General features: G+C 24.8%; 3 protein-coding genes across 3 annotated transcripts; 2 read left to right on the top strand and 1 right to left on the bottom strand.

The window, feature by feature from the left end:
* The first annotated feature begins 1,707 nt into the window (after positions 1–1,707).
* LOC112596680 (testis-expressed protein 10) lies at positions 1,708–6,875 on the top strand. The gene is made up of 9 exons (XM_025342443.1): positions 1,708–2,051; positions 2,116–2,478; positions 2,555–2,735; positions 3,524–3,672; positions 3,843–4,025; positions 5,802–6,081; positions 6,139–6,394; positions 6,477–6,631; positions 6,707–6,875. Exons 1-9 carry the CDS (start codon positions 1,854–1,856, stop codon positions 6,820–6,822), a joined length of 1,881 nt encoding a protein of 626 aa, XP_025198228.1. The 5' UTR covers positions 1,708–1,853; the 3' UTR covers positions 6,823–6,875.
* A 1,958-nt stretch (positions 6,876–8,833) lies between these two features.
* On the bottom strand, positions 8,834–14,073 carry LOC112596687. Its single transcript, XM_025342451.1, has 15 exons — positions 13,851–14,073; positions 13,418–13,549; positions 13,090–13,248; positions 12,805–12,890; positions 12,606–12,733; positions 12,380–12,542; positions 12,240–12,313; positions 12,011–12,174; positions 11,744–11,947; positions 11,576–11,682; positions 11,198–11,386; positions 10,989–11,119; positions 9,684–9,804; positions 9,086–9,241; positions 8,834–8,988 (listed from the first exon to the last, which is right to left on the bottom strand). Exons 1-15 carry the CDS (start codon positions 13,918–13,920, stop codon positions 8,881–8,883), a joined length of 1,992 nt encoding a protein of 663 aa, XP_025198236.1. The 5' UTR covers positions 13,921–14,073; the 3' UTR covers positions 8,834–8,880.
* Positions 14,074–14,231: 158 nt separating this feature from the next.
* On the top strand, positions 14,232–17,942 carry LOC112596685 (mRNA-decapping enzyme 1B). The gene is made up of 4 exons (XM_025342447.1): positions 14,232–14,567; positions 14,652–15,146; positions 16,903–17,420; positions 17,569–17,942. Exons 2-4 carry the CDS (start codon positions 14,665–14,667, stop codon positions 17,838–17,840), a joined length of 1,272 nt encoding a protein of 423 aa, XP_025198232.1. The 5' UTR covers positions 14,232–14,567; positions 14,652–14,664; the 3' UTR covers positions 17,841–17,942.
* The last annotated feature ends 2,510 nt before the right edge of the window (positions 17,943–20,452 follow it).

Genomic DNA, 20,452 nt, shown 5'->3' with positions numbered 1-20,452 from the left:
TATTTTTCAGCAGTCCGCAGCCATCACACATATAAGCCGTGCTCCTCCACATATAGATACTAATGGTAGGTACTATATATGCCATAGTCATAAAATATAGATAGGTACTATACATATCGACTAAAATAGATACATATAGCTAATTAAATAATTTATATTTTTGTAATACATAATATTATGATATAGGTACTATTATGACTTTATGAGTTATTATACTTTTTACATTTATATTTCGTTAACAATATAGTATAATACGGCTTATATATTATCCCAATTGGGATATGAATGTATATAGTACCAACTACCTATGCCTACTATACCTATATAATAGAGTATTTATCTATACAATAGAGCCGAATCCAAAAGAATGAATTAATAGCTTAGGGGACTATAAGGACTATTAATATGTAACATATATTATGTTATAATATTATTGTTAAAATTTATCCATTAATTTAATTTTTTAATTGTTTTTGTGAATTTCATAGTTTGATGAATGCTTCAGTTGGAAGTATTGAACCTCTTCTAAAATATACTTTATACCTATAGGTATAAACAAAATATAAAGAATGTTTTTGAATTTTCGTAATTGTAACGTCACGTCTCACAATACTGCTTTAAAATATTGGGAACCAGTTCGGAGGTTAATTTTTAGGTATATGGGATTCAATCTCCATCGTAATACCACCCGTCGCCCGTCGGCTTTGTATCCGCCCATGTACCCCTAAATGGTTCAATTATACGTGTAGGTACCTATGCGTTGCTGCATATGAGTTGTATGTAGTCTGGTTGACATATAACAGCCGTAAATCCCACACATACACACACATATATATATAGTTAAGCATATTTCAACCATAAGCGCGTATAACAATGTGTATTGTATATAGGTAGGTATAGAAACTCGGGTCGACCATACTTATGTATTTTTTTCGGAACAAAGAGAGTTTAGCAGTGGGACTATAAATCTATCTACACAATAATCGACATTCTTTTACCACCGACATTGGGTGGTCCAAAAATTACATACGCATGCATTCACACACGACACACCCTCACCCTCGTGTAGCCGCGTGTCACACACGTTTCCGTACGAGTTTTCGACGCTGCCGATTACGCGTTTGCAGTTCGCCTACAGTGTGGGCGACCTCCTCCGCCACCCGACTTGATCGATCTACAATAGAGTATTTCTTTATAATTCTATGTGAATTGATCACATTTAAACATTTTCTAGTTCAGGATAAAAAATAAATATTGTTTAAATAAGTTTAATCGTCGCTAAATATTTAGCCATGTGTATGATAATATAAAATAATTTTAATAATAATAGTAAATAAGTTGTGCAACAACGTTTACGTTTGGTATATTATACACATTTAACGAGAGATGTAGATAATAAAAAAATTATTTCATAGTGAATATAGTGAATAGCCTCGATATTGTTTGTCTCACTTTTTTTCGTATATAGCTACGACGTTGCCGGATCGTACCCAGTTTCCGCCGATCGATGTAACGTTGTCGGTTCTCGGAATCATTGTTGGTAACACTGTGACCATCTCCGTCCGGAAGTGCACGTCATTTGTCATTCGTTCATAGTTCGCACTGCATCGCCTCGTGTAAACTTGTTATAACTTACCGTGTAGCGTACCGTGGTCTGTTATCACTTAATAAACATTAGTTATCACTTATCACTTATTGCTTATTAGATTCGCCGTTCACGTACCGTGCTTGGCTTTTGTAATCCTTATTTGATTAAGTTTACAGCATAGCATACTAGACTAAGTGCTTAACCAAATAAGTGGATTCTGCTTTGATTTGTTTTAAATTATTGTGAATCACGACAAAAACTCACAATGGTGAAGTCTGGGAAAAGAAAGTTTGTTAAAAAAGAAAAAGCCAAAGTCCATTTGAAAGTGTCACATAAAACACTGCTACCCAAAGGACAAAACGTGACCGATACGAATTTCAAAGTACGCAAGATCGTATTACATGGCCAACTTAAAGAACGTGGTGAGCATGAAATATTGTCCAAGGGAAACTTAAACATTAAGGTATGTATTAAAGCTTTTTAAACGTAATGATACAACATATATTCATATGCTATACGTTTTGTAGGAATTGTTGTCAAGATTAAATCATCACAATATGTGGCAAAGGCAATCTGGACTCGAAGGTCTTATAGACTTGGTAGCTTCTTATCCTCCGCAAACCATGGCTGTTCACTTGTCATCATTCTTAGAAGCAGCTTCACGTTTAACACTAGATTGTGAAGCAGACATTCGTAAATTGGCTGTTAAGTTATTATCGTCAATATTAACGGCTGTAGATGAAAAGCAGATTGCCCCTTCTTTTGAAATTGTCATCAGATATTTGGCTTGTGCTATGAGTCATATAAACTCGGCTGTAAGAGAGACATCTCTTAACGTGTTAGATGTTCTTATAACTAAAAATCCTAAACTTACAGCAATTCATTGTCAGGTATTATATATATTTACTGTTTTAATTATATAAATTAAACTGACTAGAACAAATGATTTTTTTTTGTATAATTTAGACTGTGGTGTTGCCAGGGTTTTTAGATTTAATATCTTCAAAACTAAGTGATACAACTTCTCGGAAACTTACTGTACAAATCAATGAACATACAACTACGAGTGTTTGGAGACTAAAAGTATTAAACAGTCTGCGTTCATTGCTGAGTGCAATTGTTGAAAACACTTCATTTGGATCAGAAAGTAACTATGCATGTCTATTAATTTTCATTATATTAAAGCTTTAAGGCGACTTTATACCTGTCTGTATTGTCTCTTTCTTACTAATTTACAACAAAGCAAATTTGAATACAGTAGAATACATTTTATGCTGTCAGCTTTAATATTAGAGTCAATTTACCTATTAAACAACTTGAAGGGTAAAAATATTGCGTAGAAAATTTCATAGGCTTTTATTAATATTTTATTATAAGTTAAAATATAAAATATTATAACATTAAAATTAGAATATTAATAAAATCCCACGAGATATGTTAGTATGATAGAAACAATATATGCAAGTAAAATATTCTCTCAATATAGCAATTCTCAATTGCTTTGCCCTGGTACATAATAAATTTGCTAGATTTGTCGTATAATTTTTTTTAATTATTGTGTGTGTTAAATATATTTCATAATATAATTTTATATTAAAAAAAAAAAAAACTTTAACTAAAAAATAGCTTGGTGTGGCATAGTGGTTAGCCTCAGTCACTAACGTTTTCTGAGGTCAAATATTGGTCAGTGTTGCTAGCTCCTGAATGGAGACCATTTGGGTTTTTAATGACAAATCCTCGCCACATATTCACATATTTCAAAAGCAGCACTTTCTTCCACAGTAGTAAAATATTTAACTATCAATATGATTTATTCTTAAATATATTGTGTTATATTCTTAAAAAAAAAATTATTGATTCTTACAATCAAAATATTTAACTAAAGAACTAATCTAAATTTGAGAAATTTAATAATTGTTTAATATACTTTTATAGATTCTTCAGATCTAAATAAAACAGTCAATTGGAAAGATTCTTGTCGTCTACATGTTCCATTGTACAATCCCATAAGTTTAAAAGCTGGTCCTTTAGATTTCAATATCTTTCAAAAAGCTGAAAAAAATTCTTCAACAACTGAAATACAAGTTAGAAAAATAAAACAAATTTATTAATTGATAACTAAATATTAATTTTCAAATTATTCTTTTTTGATATGTTTAATTAACAACAGATTTTTGTTTTTTGTAATTATTTTTTTTTACTTTTTCATCATTATTCAAAAATTATATTAATATTGTACATATTTTAATTTTAGAATTATACAGCATCATTGATGCCTCTTTTAATTGATACTTTCATTGAAGTGGCTCCCAGTAAACGAGAAAATAAAAACAATTCAGAAATTTCATTACAAACTGCGTCAATATTAAAATGTATATTGGATATTATCCTTTTATTATGGAAAATTTTTCAAAATTCTGATAATCCATCAGAAATGGTATGTAACTTATATATATTATCCTATAAAAATGAAATGCCAATTATATTAATTTTTAATTTGTGTTGAGATTTATGACAAATTATTAATGTTGCTTAATTAAATTTAATTGAAAAATTTTAACTTTTAATCTTAGAGTCAGTATTAATTTTACTGCAATCTAAATTGAATTAATATTAAGTAAGGGTGGTAAACCCCAACCCTTGAACACCTCAAACTTAAAGAAACTTAAACAGTGCTAAAACTGAGTAAACTAAGTTCAATTTCAAACGTCAAATAAAGCTTAATACATTTTGAAATGTTTGAGAATAACAGATTAATTTTATTTTATTTGTCTTAGTGTAAACACTATTTTACTTATGTTATTTAATACATTTTAAAATTTGTTTTAATCAAATGTTAAAAGCTTGAATCAAATAATGGTCGTGAGTGAATAGTTCAATATAAATAAAGTTAGATTATGAAAATTTAAATTTAACACGTCTATTATTATGTAATATATAATATAATATGTATTTTGTATCTATTAATGTTGATGATTTAGTAAAAATTCTAGATATTTGAATCTAAAATTATACATTTATGTTTATGAAGTGAAGATTATTTAATTTTTTACCTTGATATGAATTATATTTTATTTCAATTTTATCTTTCAAAATGTGAGGTTTAAACATCCATAACATTTTTACTAATAATTAATTATAATTATTAATTATTTCGATATAATTCATATTAATAAGTTAAATTAAGTTTTGATATTTTTAAACTATGATGTGAATTACATAAAGAGAAATAACAAGTGGAAATCCTCATTAGAAAACCTAAAAGTAGTAAATACAAGTCTAACTCAAACATCTGGTATTATAAAATATAATTATATCCAGTTTCCATTTGACTAGGTTTGAATGGGTAACTTTAAGAATCAAGAAAATGTGAATATATGTTGACAGACACAATAATTAATTTTTTCTGTAATGTAACTTGTACTTCTGAGGTAGTCTGAAATATCATTATAGTTATATGAATAAGCAGTGAAATAGTATAAATAGCTCCTAATTTATAACCCTTCTTAATAATTGTTATTAGAAAAAATTGAATATTGGTGACAATACCTTATTATTATTATACCTTAATTTTATTTTATAAATGTGTATTTATTAATTATTATGTTTGTTGATTACTTATTATTGTGAGTGAAAATCATTTGAATATACTAGGCATATCTTTTATCATTGAACCATTAAAAATTCAAAAAAATTTTAAGATATTAACAAAAATTTTTTTACATAAGTTCTAATCAAAATAAAACAACATCTTTTTAGAAAACAATATTTTTTATTAATATAAAAAAATTTAATTTTTTAAAATATTTTGAAATCTAGATAAGTTGTTTATGGGTTATAAGTTTTTAAAGTTTAGATGAGCAAAATTGTGAAGTATGGGGATACCTCTCAAAATTTTAGTCGACTACTGCGCTTACCTATTGCTTAAATACTTATAATTCATAAATTACTCATCTTAATTTTAAGATTTTTTTTTTTTATTAGAAGTAAGGTTTTAATATCACAGGTCATTAGCCTATTTCAATTTTTATGTATCAAAATATTCTACTTTAGAATATGAAATTAAAAGTGTCTGTAGTCATGTAAAAAATTAAAATTTATTGTTTTCTAAAAAAGTGTTGTTTTATTTTGACTAAAAATTATGTCATTCTGTATAATGTATACATATATGTTATAATAATTCATATTCTGTATTGTAATATTACATTTTCAGATGTCTTGGTTTAGTATTAACCATGGCCCTAAGATTTGTCAGACATTTATATCAAATGGTTTTCCATACATTACACTTAATAGTGGTGGCCGTACTCCTGATAAAGTCAAAAAGCACAAAACTGATACAGATGTAGTTTTGGATTTATTTGGAGACAGTATGGTACAATCTGACATAAAGTGTTCCAAACAAAATATAGATCTGTGTCTTATATATTTTTTACTTAGTAAATATAAAATATTACCTGTACCAGTCAAAGTCATATCTTTATATATTAACAGTAAGTATAAAATTACGATTTTATCTTTAAGATTTTAATAATAATTTATATTTTCAGATTCATTAAATTCATACAAAGCAATTGATCATCAATCTTTTGTTGTGCTAATGCATTGTCTAGAAACTGTATCTGACAACAATGACTTAATTAAACCAAAAGACTCCTTTGATTTGAACTCTGTCATAGAAAAATTAGTTAATATTCATAATGAAATGGTAATAACTGATGGTCGTCATCGTCAAGAAAAAACCAAATTAGTGTTTAATTTCTTGTGTTCAATCACATCAAAAACACATTTGAAAATAGCTGAAGAGTAAGTTATAATGTTTTTATATTTATTTAGTTTCTTAATTACGTCAATTGGATACATTGTTAAACTTTTTTATTTTTTTTAGAGTTGAAGAGTTTGATAGTTGGTTAACTTTATTACCAGAATTCATGTGCCAACGCAAAGTACCCTATCATTTAGTAAAAGCTCTATCAAATGTGTCAAGATATAATTTACCACAGTTTACTAAATCGTTAAACATGTTAAAACCAGCATTATTAAGTAAGTATTTAAATTTAATGTATTTCTAATTTTATTTTTACTGTACTTTAATTTTTTTATTGTTTGCATTTTTAGACAATGTTGACATTGTAGCCGACAAAAAAGCTGATAAAATTAATGGTCAGACGTTATTAAAAGATATGATGTATACACAATATGATTGGGAAAAAGAAATAGGACTTGTTAATTAATGTGTACAAACTATTTTGTTATTAAAATTAAATTTCAGCTTTTTATACATTTATTTTATTAGTATTATTAAATCTGAGTTAAGTAATTAATAATTATTATTTGTTTTATAGTGTATGAATATAATCATACTATAAAATCATAGACCAATTTTAAAAATTTGCTATTTAAAAACTAATATTTGATTTTATATAAATGTTGGAATTTATTTCAGCTATGAGTCGTAAGTATAACTATGGTTAAACAGATAGGTGTCATTATAGTTTTTTGAAAGGCATACCCTGCTTTAATATTTCTTCATTTTGTCTTTATTTTAATTCTTCACTTCTTATTAGTTGACATTGCATATATTACTCAAATCTAGATCAATACAGTATATTCAAAGCAATTGGGACATATCTGATTTTCCTAAGATATATACACTGTATGATTGTTTAATTAAAAAAAAAAAAATCTGATCAATTGCATACTCATACCTTCAAGGGTCCTAACTTTGCGATGATGAATCAGTGAGTCAGGACATGTTATTATATGTAAATAAATTATTATGATATTAAGTATTAATAGTATAATAAAAGTAATGTTTTTACATTAAATTTACATCTATTTTTATGAATTTCTATCTACAAAACAGTTTGCAAATTTTTTCAAAAATTTAACTTTAAATGTGTATGAAAAAAAAATCCAAATAAAAAACATTTTTATTGAAAACTAATAAGACAAACATTTCAATTGGCTATAAATAACTTAAAGAGTCAACATATTTTGATAAGATAAAATAAACACTTGATGAAAATTTTAAGTTTTTATTGGTTGTTTGATCTCGAATCAAAACAATATAGAAAATCTATTGTATTAATAATTAATTTAGAGAAAAAAAACCTGTTTTTCCTTCATCTTTTTTGTCTCAAAAAAAAAAAAATTAAAAATCCTCGTATAAATTAAAATTGTGTGATCAAGATTCATTTACCAATACAAATTAATATCATGAATGCATTAAACTCTAGCTGCCATACTGGACAAAACTTATTAATGATCTGCTTATTTTTTTAAATAACATATTTTATCAAAAAAAAACAGATAAAGGAAAGTCAAAACTAAGATCAACTAAACCTTTGAAAACAGATTTCCAAAAAAATAGTTTGATTTACAACCTATATGATAGTATAATAAAGTGAAAGATTTTTAACGAAAATAATGTAATATACCAACTAAGTCTTACTAATAATTAGGAAAACTAAAAAATTCAATGAATGAATTAGTTTATATACATAAGACGTTGTAAAAAATAAAAATTATGTTTATTATTGTTTAAAGCTTTTTATTAAACAAAATGAGTAAAATAATTCATAAAAAAAGTTATTTTTAACTTATTCTTATCAATCTCTTAATTTTATCAGTGACCTAAGTATAATGTAAGAGGCAATTTTGAATATTAAAATATGTCAAAAACTGGTTGAACCTTAACCTTTGTCTAAAAGCATAATTTAGAAGTCCTTGTGATTTTTTTGATTCTAGAAAAGCAGACATTAAGTTACACAAATAATGACAGAAGACATGTAAATAATTAAAAACCTATGAAGTTACAAAAAACAGTATTTGTCTTAAGAAATTAAGTAAATTAATATTCCTTTAATTAAAGTAATTTTAATTTTAACAATAAAATTCAATGACAAATTATCAGTTTCATAAAATTATTTATTTATGAGTTATAATAAGTTATAAATAAATATTAAATATAAAAATAAAAAACAACAATTAAAATTCAAATTTTAAGTGTGGTATATACATTATATATGTATGATTTATAAAATAATTTAAAAAAGGTCTAAGTCGCTGGATCTATTTTAATTTTCAACTAGGTTAAAAGAATTCACATTATCTACATATATTAATATCTTATTCAAAATTGTGTAAATGTTATCTTAATATTACTTAATATTCATAAACTATACAAGATAAGTTTCAGTAATTGATTATTATAGAAGAAATAATTAAAATACAATACAGACAACCAATATTTCTTAAATATATTTTGTTTATAATAAAAAATGCATAAATTAACACATTGAAATTTCATTTTCGGTTTCGTTCTGCAAATTTTCATTCAATGTAAGAATTAATTTGTGTAGATTTGGAGCTTCGGTCTGTAGTAAATCTAATGGATCCTAAATATTTAAACATATTTAAATCATTTAAGATGAAAAAAACCAATCATTATAAAATTAAATATAAGAAGGGTACATTTAATTAATAAAATACTACCTCCACTGTACGTATAGCATTCATATAATATGGAGCTAGAGCAATATGTTTCTCCATTTGAAAACATATATTTAAATTCACTATTTTAAAATCTTTTTCAACTTCTTCTTCATTTAAATATTTAAAAAGAAATCCTTCTTCACGCTTATCAAATAACTAAAAAATATTATTTCAATAAAAAGTAATCAACTAGTTTTAATATTTTAAGAGTATATTACATCTGCAAGCAATGTCTCCATCTTACAAACGCATAGCATAGCAAATTTTTCAATCTAAATAATCCATTACTTTCCTTGTGTTAACAGTGAATTGACCCATTATCAAATTTAAAAGTAAGAACTAATGAACTTTGTAGGCTTTTTTCAATGTTTTTATTTTAAAATGCTTATAACTCACTTAAATATAAATATATATATATATATAAATCCAATGAGATTAACTAGGTAATATATTTACTTTTAACTTTGATAATAGATCAATTCACTGTTATATCAAACATGTCAGAGTTTAATACATTACTCAGATATAACATTTTATGCGTTTGTAAGATAGAGAGCCTACATGTGGGTATAACGTCCTCTGAATGAATTGTGCTTACCTCTCCTGTATGGAGTGCATTATAAAAATCTGCCATATACAAATCAAACAATTGTAACGATCTTAAAATCGATGGATTATCTGCTATATCTTCAATTCTGTCAGTGTCTACTTTTATATGCCTAAATATATTTTTATTTATATTTTAAGATTCCAAAATATATAAATGTCATGATAAGATAAGAATTAATTTTTATTAATGTGTAATGTGAATATAGGTTGATTCATTTAATATAAGACATTGATTATTTTAAAAACTATCAATGTTTTGTTACATCATTTCAAGTTGTTCAAAAATAACTTTTTCTAAAAAATATATTTTTTTAAATTTTTTTAATGTTTATATGAATTTTTCATTTCTTATTCTAAAACAGAATATTTAAGCTTTAATACATAAAAATGAGATTTAAACAAGAAATTTAAAAGCTATAAGAACTTAATGTTTAGATATACAAAGTGGTGTAGTTCAGAAGTACTCTGCAAAATATTGTTATATTACTCTACTTATCTTAACTTGTACTTATAACTAATAAACTACTAATCAGGGATTTGATTTTAATAAATTAAAATACTCCATATATTTGCTTAAAAAAATAAAATAAAAAATGTATACTATCATTCAAGACTTGTGTTTTAAGTAGTAAAAACTTAAAATATTATAAAATATAAATGTAGTTAAACATAATCTTTTTTTTAAATGTTGTTTTGTAAAGCGTTAATATTTTTAGAAATGATGAACGTCTTACATTAAATAGATCACCAAATATAATTATTACCACAGTATAACTATATAATATTTCAAAACTCAATTATTTATCAATATTATATTGAAATATAGTAGTATTTAATAATTAGAACATCAAGAGAAAGTTGCACCCACATGTGTTGTTAACATCTTTCACACGTACGGCATAGAAAATTTTCATTCATCAGTTTCAATAGTGTGCTTATACGTAGTTTTGATATTAGAGAGAATTGACTTATTATCAAACATTTAGGTAAGAATATTATCTGAGTTTTCTTGTTGGTTTTTATGATATTTCAATTTTTAAGTGAGTAATGAGCATTTTCAAATATTTATATTTGTCATATTCATAACTCACTTAAAAATTGAAATATTGTAAAAAATTAAGTAGAGAACACAGATAGTGATCTTACCTAAATGTTTGATAATAAGTCAAGTCTCTTTGATATCAAAACTATCTATTAAAACTGGTGAACAAAAATTTACTACGTCGTACATGTGTAAGACGGAAACAACACGTGCGGGTGCAGTGTTCTCTTAAACACATTGTATATTACATACCTCAACATAAGTTTAGATAATCTATCTAACCAATAAATGTTTACTGACATCAATCCATTATAAAAAACATTTGGAGGCATTATTGTCCAAATAGGCCAAATGGATGGTTTCAAATTTTCTAAAATAGATACCTAAAAGTATTTCAGTTAGTAATTTAATTTATATACATGCATAAAATGTACTATATTCTTAATTTACAAAAAACTTACTTTTTCAAAAAATGTATAAACTGTATGTTTTAATTGTTCTTCTTGTGGATAATGATAAATACATATTGAGCACCAGTGTGATATATATTTTGTCAAACATTTTACTATTTCAAATTCTGTTTCTTCTCTTAATTCTTCACCAAATAATGTACAGTTTTTATTTTTTCTGGTTTGTTTAGAATTAAAATACTAAAAAAAAATTGTAAATCAATGCAATTACTAAATGTATTAAAAAATTATAAAAATTACAAATTTTAGACAATTAATCATTTATTTTCTGATTGAAAAATAGAGAAACCTCAGCAGTATTAGTTATGATTTAAGACTATTAGAATTAATAACCTTAATGTTAACAAATAAAATTATTATTCAACTTACCAAATTACAAAGAAGATTAGTCAAAGAATTAATTACCATTCTATAAATTAATTCATCTCCAGTAATAAATATAGCAAACAGCTTTTCTAAAAATTTATTTTTTAATTCTAAACATAAAAAATAAAACTGATAAGTATAAAATTTAAAATTATCTCGTAGCAATACAACCTTCTTCTGAAGTGAATGATAAGTATTCAAAAAGTTCATAAATTATTCGACTATTTTCCATTCCATCCCATGAAATTATGTATTGGAATATAAACATATTTACTGCTGTCAAACCTCGATGAGCAAATTTTTGAAATTCCAAAACTTCTTGTAAGAATTTTGTTTTTTTTAATGATTTAACAACAATTTCATTACTTAAAAACACTAATAACATTTTATAAATTAATATTTATAATAATTATAAAGATAAAGTACTACTTAAATTACTTTGATCTAAACTGTGATATAAATTATTTGAAAATCTATGTTGTAAATTCAATTCTTTATCATTGTTCATAAGTAATTTACACCAACCACTCACATTACCCAAAAGTATCAAGCTGTTATTAGAAGAGCCTTCTTTTATGAATGATTTTGCTAATTCTTCAGTACTGAAAATTTACAAATTAGTTATTTATTTTAATATACATAATAAATATTATTAAGATTTTTTTACCTTGGAAATTCAAATTTGTTATTAATATCTACAAACTGAATTTTACTATACACTTTATCATAGGACTTTCTTTCCTAAAATAAAATAAATATTATAGTTTAAAGTTTATGTTTAAATTAAAATATATTTAAGAAATATACGTATTCTATGAGTTGCTGGGTGTGCGTAGACTGAGGATGTATATTCATTAATTCTTTTCTAACACTACGTAAACCACATGCAAGTTCTTTACAAAATGTATTGTTACAATCAAAAAGTCCTTTTTGTCGAGTATTATTAATTGAATTAGGGCTTTCAAAGAAACTAAAAACAGAAAAAATACATTTCAAGTAGTTAAATATTATTATTTTAAATATTTATAGTTACGTTAGTAATTTGTTCAGATATGGTTGCGATTTTGAACCTTCTATATTATTCTTACAACATGTTATCATCCACTTTTGAACATCATCAGATTTAGTTAACCAATAAATTATCCCAGAAACTGGTTGATTCTAGTACAATAAAATTATAGTCAAATGCATTTCATACAGGTTTTGTAATAATATTATAAATATTTACTCACTACACTTTCATAGTTACAAAGATGAAATAAGACTTTATAATATTTATCAATTACATCTATATTAGTTAATTTTTCTTCGACCACATCTATTCAAATAAAAATAATACAAAATTTATTTTAGTATGTAAAATACAAAATAGGAAAATAACAACATATGATACAATATCAATACATCATATTAAAAATTAAGTAATAAAGGGTTAGGTACTTAAAAAGACTAAATAGTTTATATTTAATAACAATTGATTAGCTAATATATTTACAGTTTAATAGTGTAATACTTACAAAGTAACCAGTATAATATGTATTGAGCTTTTGTTGCATCATTAACATTTTGACGGTAAGATGATAAAGCCCAAATAATAAGTTCTTCGCAAATGTCATGTGGTATTGATGGTTCTTCAGGTACTAGTGTTAAAAGTATTCGTCTAAAATTTTGTACACCTAAAATAATATTATCAATATGTAAAAACGTTTAAATTTAATCTATCTAAATATTAAATATTTACAAATTAATAATGCATTTTGATTAAGTAGGTAATTATATACATTAATAAGTTAACATATTTTACAAAATTAACTTATGATACTGTTAAAATACTTAGGTACTTACTTAAATTAACAGTACACAACAATTGACAAACAATATTCATCTCTTCATGAACTAATCCATTGTGTTGAACAATATCTTTAAAATCATTCAGATAATTGCTAAATAATATATTAGTTGATAACTTGTTTCTTTCTAAAATAAATACAAAAAATTACAATTCATGTTTTTTAAAAATGTATAAGACAAAATATCCTAAATATAAGTTACTAAATAGAATTAAAAAGTTATGATATATTATTTTCTGTAAGTTCAAAATTTTGGAGCATGAAATAGTCACTCTTAATCTTGAACAAAACATGTAAATTTATTCTATTTAAGATATACTTGTATATACCTTGTATTACTTTAAATTAATATTATTTAAAATATAATAAAATACAAGTAAGAAGATAATAATTAGTTACTTTTATGTCATGTAGTAGGTATAACTTACCAATACTTTGAGATAATTCATTGAAAAACATAGTACGGTCATAGTGATAATCCTCTACTTGATCACTCATTGTTATGAATTTTGTTATAACTTACAACACATATATTCAATACTGACAACAGATGAGTGACTCCTAAAAAGTAAAAACCAGCCTGAATGCCAGGCCCTGATACAACCACAGAAACAGAACGAATAACCAGAATAACGATACAACTTACTGTGAATAGTGTGAATTGAAAAATAACGAATTTACGTTATCAAATTCATCTGTTATCTCTAAACACAACTACCACTTTAGTGGTAAACTGGTAACAGAATCGTTTGTTTTTCGTTCTAGATATTCTCCCACTTTTTATTTGGTTATCGTTCGATTCTTTCGGTGCTTACTGCTTGCTTACTATATAGTTAGTTTACTACTTTACTAGTAACAAATACTAAATTTTTGTACATTTTTGGTTTTGGTAGTTTGGTTTTTTAACTTACAACTCGCCACTCACCACTAGTCTAATTTTAATATTTTTGAAGTTTCCTACAATATTATTTTACATAATATCGTTCATAATCCTATCATTTAAGCAAGGTGTAACGAACAAAAATAGGATCAGTGAATGTTATCATCCAAAAAATATCATTGAAATGGTATAAAACAAATACATTATTGAATACAATATTCAAGATTCTACATTCAAACCTTGTATTTGATAAACTAGTGCACAGGTATCTATAATTTTTGTAAGCAAATAATATTATCTCACACATTGTATTGATTCCATGTTATATTTTTATGTTATTCTTCTATAGTTAAACATTAATAATGAGTTACGGCGATTCTGAAGCTAAAATGAATCTTTCTGCTTTGCAAAGAGTAGATCCATACGTTGATAGTATTGTACAAACAGCGGGACACGTTGCTTTGTATTCATTCAATGCAGAAGCTAATGCATGGCAAAAAACCAATGTAGAAGGGACTTTACACGTGTATACACGATCTGCTGAACCTTTGCATAGTATTATGATAATGAATAGATTAAATACAAACAATTTGATGGAACCAATTGAAACCGGCCTAGATCTTCAACTGCAAGAGCCATTTTTACTATATAGAAACTGTGGAGGTTCCATTTATGGTATTTGGTTTTATGACAAAGAAGAATGTGCCAAAATTTCTAATATATTGAAATCATTGATCAAAAACTTGATTGTAAAACAAAACGATAAAATTACCAAACAAGAAACTGGTTCCACCAAAAGTATTGATCTCGTTTCAATGCTCAGTCGAGCACAAGAAGATTATAGGTAATTATTTTTTTAATTATTCAATATATGTTCAATCTATAGGTGTTAAATATATGATGTATCAGGTTATTTTTTTAACTTTAAGAACATTTTAAATGTTAATTTAGATGACATTTCCAAAGTTGGGCAAGTTAGTCATTTTTTTCAACTAGTTAAAGTTTAGTTACTGTAATACAAAAATTAACTAAGTTAGAATAGAAGTTGATTTCTAAAATTTACCAAATTTCTAACTTAGAAATTTGGTGAAAATACTAACTTAAGTTAGGATAAAAGTTAGAAATTAGTTTTATTTTAAATTTAAAAATCTGTTTTTTCAATATATTACATAAATTAATTATTAAGTAGGTAGATTATAAACTTGAACTATTAGAGATGAATGAAAAATTAAATTGAGCAATTGATATTGATCAAATTTTTAAGTAGGTAGGTAATAAGTAATAAACTAATAATCTTCATTTTTTGGAATATCAGTCATTTTTCTTTAAAATATAAAAATTTTAATAAAATATGAAACAGTATAACATAACATATTATTTAACTATACTATATATTGATTATTGATTTAATATAAATATAAAAATGCATTCATAATTTATGCAATAAAGCTTACATTTCTTACATTGGCTTTATAATGTATGATATAGTTTTATCATAAAAGTAAAATAATATTTTTGTCATAAAATTGAGAAATGAAAATACTTCGGAAAATACTTAATAATAATCATATTTATTAATACATTATTATCTGAAAAAAACTACAAAAATAACTAGTTACTTATTGGTTTTAACGAGTTAGATTAGATTATTTTACACATTAAATGCAACTAGTTAAGTTACAAAGTTAGTAAGCATTAAACTTAATTTTAACTTACTAACTAGTGCCTAGCTTTTCTAAAATGGATCACTGACTAGTTATCTAGTCAAATAATCATATATTTTGAACTTAGAATCCAATATCGTTAAATCCATATTGTTTTTCAGTAGATATTTTTTATAATATGTTATAGCTATTTGTAATTTGTAATAAATAGTAGGTATATACTGCTCAACACATACTATTATGAAGTATATTAATAATAGGTGTTTATATTAATTAGGTTATACTTTTTTACTATTTTTAATGTTTTAGTGTGAGCAATAATATTAGTTTAGAGACTAAAGCTACATAGGCATAGAGTGAAAATATTTTTTATATTTTCCTCGCGTAGTTTTCAATTTTAAGTATGTTGTTTAAATTTCAAATTGTCACAAACATCTAATATTAAAATATCTATTGAAGCTATACCATAAGTGAACATCATAAAAATAGCAAACTTTATATTATTATACCTATTTAATTACGACTTTTAAAAAAAAAAAATTATAACCATAAGGGCGCATTTAAGGTTTATGCATTTGTTCTAGAAATTATGTATTTATATTGCCAAATTATTCAAATTTTATATACACTGATTTATAATAAATTAAATGTATTATTACATAAAACATACATAGATACATTTGATTGTTAGAATGACTGAAATGGATAAAAAAAAATTGTAAGAGTTTCCACAAGTATATTACCTCATAAATTAAACAGCTATTATAGTTAGATATAATTTTATATTTGATCAATCAACCCTATTAACAGTATAAAAATTCCAAGCAATTTACATTTAATGGAGATTGAAAAGGGGTAAATCGATAGGCATATAATTTGTTGTAGGCAACACTATGCAGGAGCAACTAATAAATTCTGTATTATGTTAATTAATAGGGCCAATAAGACCAGCTCCAAAGGATCCGAAACACCATCTAAGAAAGTTGAAGAAAATGCCCCCCCTCAGTGTGTTATGGATTTTTTTGCAAAAGCAGGAAGTGGAAAAAATTTCTCAGATGGATTACCATCATTATCAAATTATGCAAATACACAAAGTACACAAACTCCAGCTTTAAAAACGGTATCTAATGAAACTTTGTTGCACAAGTTGATGGCCAGTCCAATTCATACAGTAGAACAAATTGAAATGCAACAAAGGTCAGCAACGCCTAGAACGGACATTTTGGCGACAACTATTACTGAGCAAACAAAAACTAAAACATGTTCAACAAAAAACATAAAGCCCCGAAGTTTAATAAATCAATTAAATCAACAAGATGAAGATAATACTTCCCATGCTAATCGGAATGGATATCATCGGCCGAAAGATAATAAAGATAATTCATTTAGTGCATCATTGATTGAACATTTTCTTAATCAAAGTGATATATCTGAGAAATCAAGTATAGTTGTGGGTAGGTTTTAAACATATATTTGTATTAATTTCTGCTAGATTCTTTAAAAATAAATAATATATTTATTAAAACACCAATATTTTTTAAATGTTACATTTTTATAATCATTATTCAAAAAAATATAATTAAAAACAATTTTATGTCCTAGGTGCATCTATGCCATTAGAATCACAACTTGAATCAGATGAGCTAATGCCACCTACCAGGTTCATAATGGATGAAATTGAAGATGAACTAGTTACCTCTTCAGTAAATGCAATGTCAATAACAGAACCTAAACACCTGGAACCAGCAACTAATAGATTGGAACCATTAACAAAAAATCAGTTATTACAAGCCTTTGAATACTTATTAAAAAATGATCCAGATTTTATGGTTAAAATACATGAAGGTTATGTCAAGTCATTATTACGGAATTAAGATTATCTATTAGGATTCTATTACTTTAGTAGAAGTATGACTATTTCTTTTCAACATTTTGACAACAATTGCATTATTTTTTAAGCAATATATATATTTTTCCAAACAATAATAGTTTTTAATTGCTATTCTTAAATAATAAAATTAAATAATTAAAAAAACTATTCCCTATTTTATTTTGTGATTTGAAATTGTTTTATTGTATACAATATACATTCTGGCAGTATCTGATTAATTGAGAATAAATGCATGTATGAATTGAGTATTTTGATTTATATTTTGACGGTTGTAAGTACTTCAAAGTATTATTTTCATAATTAATAATTACTCACAATAGTATTTCAGTTTTTTTTTTGTCTGATAAAACTGCAATTTTTATTACCAATTGTCATATATTTATGCTATTTATTAAAATAGCTATTTTTGGTATATTAATTGTACTTAACTATTTAATTTTTAATTTTTTAAAAATAAATCTTCTGGTTTATTTTTATCCCAATTTATTATTTGTTTTATGAAAAAAAAAAAATGTGTAACTTCATTAAATAAATTAAAATTACAACCTTTCTTTAAAATTAGACTTCTGTATTTTAATCATGTATAATGCTTAGATTGTTTTGTATAATATTAAAAACCTGTTAAAATTAAGCTTTAAATTATTATAAATTAAAAATTAAACACAATTGTGTACTAAGTTTTAATGTTGATACTGTTAATGTGTAAAAATGTATTTATACAATTTTACATTTTCAAATATATTAAAACATAAAGTAATAGAATTTTAGTTATGTTCCAAAAAATAATAATATACAAATACATTATAAAAATAATTTACCTATTATAGCTTTTTTTTTAGAAATCTAAATTATTATAAATTGAGATGGTTTCAAATGTATTGTCCTCTGTATTTAAGATGTTTTATAAATTTATTATTGTCCTCTGTATTTAAGATGTTTTATAAATTTATTATAAACAGCCTAGTTTATCATTGCCCTTATCATTTTTACATTGGACACTTTTAGAATTATGTTTCTATCTGAGGTACTATTTTGGTAGATCTGTTGTATAAAGTCTTGCATTGAGAATTACATTATCAATTTATCTTCCAATTTATTTTGATATCTTATCTCTTGATTATTACTTTAAATACATGAATACAAGTACAAAAATAGATATTCAACTGCTATTTTCCAATATTTGTTACTGTCTATAGTTAGTTTGAGTGCCTAACTAATTATTACCGTTATATAAAGTGTAATATAAATGCAGATTTAATTAAAATATTTAAATGCATAGGTGCAGTTTTAATAGGTATTATTTTCAATAATTTTTAGTTTTGTTATTAACAACATAATAACATTTGAGTGTTGGTACAGATGTACAGTAAGTAATAAGTGTACCTACTACCTTGATACCTCTTCATAGATCAAGTCAGAAATTCCGAATTCGAGTGTACCTTTTTAATGAGAAATAAGTCTGTACTATATGTGTTAAATTTAAATGATAAATATCGCATACAAAATACAATTCTAAGGCGTTCTGTCAGTATAGATTTAATTTATTTCATGGAACAAGTTATACATATTACATACCATAAAATAATAATTTTAATTAATCGATTAAAATTACTATTAAAGTAATTTATTTTACTATAAAGTAATATAATTGTAAGTTAAATTCATTTTCGAAAACATTGCATATGCAAATGTGACGATGTGTGTAAGATAAAATACACGAGTTTCAAACACCACAAATAAGTAATTCGTAATTGTCAAAATACAACAACTTAACTAAAATTGTTATCCTTTGTTTTAATTTCGTTTAATCTGGTTTTAAAATGTCTATGATAAAAATTTTACATACAATATACATTCTTGAAATTTGTTGGTCACTGTACGAACTTTTTACGATAAACCTTGACGCCTTGTATTTATTTATCAATCCTCAACTATAAGAATTGGACATTTTTATTAGAGTCGAATATTTTGAAAATCATACTATGCATAGTAAATAATAATTTAAACATTTAGTGAAAAATTCTAGTATCTACGGATAGGTATTTAATATTTATGGATCATAACAAAATTGAAAATATCAAAAATCGATCGAAGGGGAGGGGGAATTTTTATTATACGGACTAATGACCAATGTCGTTAAAGTTCGAACTTCAAGCGCTCAAAAAACTAATGTGATTTTACACATTTACACATTATTGTTCAATGTTTAGATATGGTAACTAAAATCGTGGACCACATTAGTAAACCTACTAGAGCGCGATCATTGAAATCTTCATAGTCGTAATTCAGAATAATCACGAACTATAATAGTAAATAGTATACTTAGGTACACTGTATAATATCTCTTATTAAAGATATAGTATTTTCTGTAAATTTAATAATAATAATATATAATTTTTTTTTTAGTGGACTATGAGACGTGATTACGTAAACGATGTTGGTTTATCGAATATCAATGTCTCTCGAGTGTTATATACTTATATGATAAGTTATTACAAATAAGATTGTAGAGATGGTAAATACCTTTAACCATAAACTGTCTAGTCACGGGCCAAGAATTTTGTTTATTATTTTTGGAAAAGACCTACATAGTTT

This window comes from Melanaphis sacchari, unplaced genomic scaffold, assembly GCF_002803265.2.
Source record: "Melanaphis sacchari strain LSU unplaced genomic scaffold, SCAv2.0 Contig33_pilon_pilon, whole genome shotgun sequence".
Lineage (NCBI taxonomy): Eukaryota > Metazoa > Arthropoda > Insecta > Hemiptera > Aphididae > Melanaphis > Melanaphis sacchari.
This window is presented reverse-complemented; position numbering and strand designations above follow the sequence as displayed.

Bases quoted from the DNA above. Each gene is read 5' to 3' on its own strand.
- LOC112596680 (XM_025342443.1), top strand. From the start codon at position 1,854: ATGGTGAAGTCTGGGAAAAGAAAGTTTGTTAAAAAAGAAAAAGCCAAA. The intron at 2,052-2,115 runs GTATGTATTAAA...TACGTTTTGTAG, and splicing joins AGGGAAACTTAAACATTAAG to GAATTGTTGTCAAGATTAAA. The intron at 3,673-3,842 runs GTTAGAAAAATA...TTTTAATTTTAG, and splicing joins CTTCAACAACTGAAATACAA to AATTATACAGCATCATTGAT.
- LOC112596687 (XM_025342451.1), bottom strand. From the start codon at position 13,920: ATGAGTGATCAAGTAGAGGATTATCACTATGACCGTACTATGTTTTTC. The intron at 13,249-13,417 runs GTAAGTACCTAA...ATATTATTTTAG, and splicing joins GTTGTGTACTGTTAATTTAA to GTGTACAAAATTTTAGACGA. The intron at 9,242-9,683 runs GTAAGCACAATT...AATATTTTTTAG, and splicing joins ATGCACTCCATACAGGAGAG to TTATTTGATAAGCGTGAAGA.
- LOC112596685 (XM_025342447.1), top strand. From the start codon at position 14,665: ATGAGTTACGGCGATTCTGAAGCTAAAATGAATCTTTCTGCTTTGCAA. The intron at 15,147-16,902 runs GTAATTATTTTT...GTTAATTAATAG, and splicing joins CGAGCACAAGAAGATTATAG to GGCCAATAAGACCAGCTCCA. The intron at 17,421-17,568 runs GTAGGTTTTAAA...TTTATGTCCTAG, and splicing joins GAAATCAAGTATAGTTGTGG to GTGCATCTATGCCATTAGAA.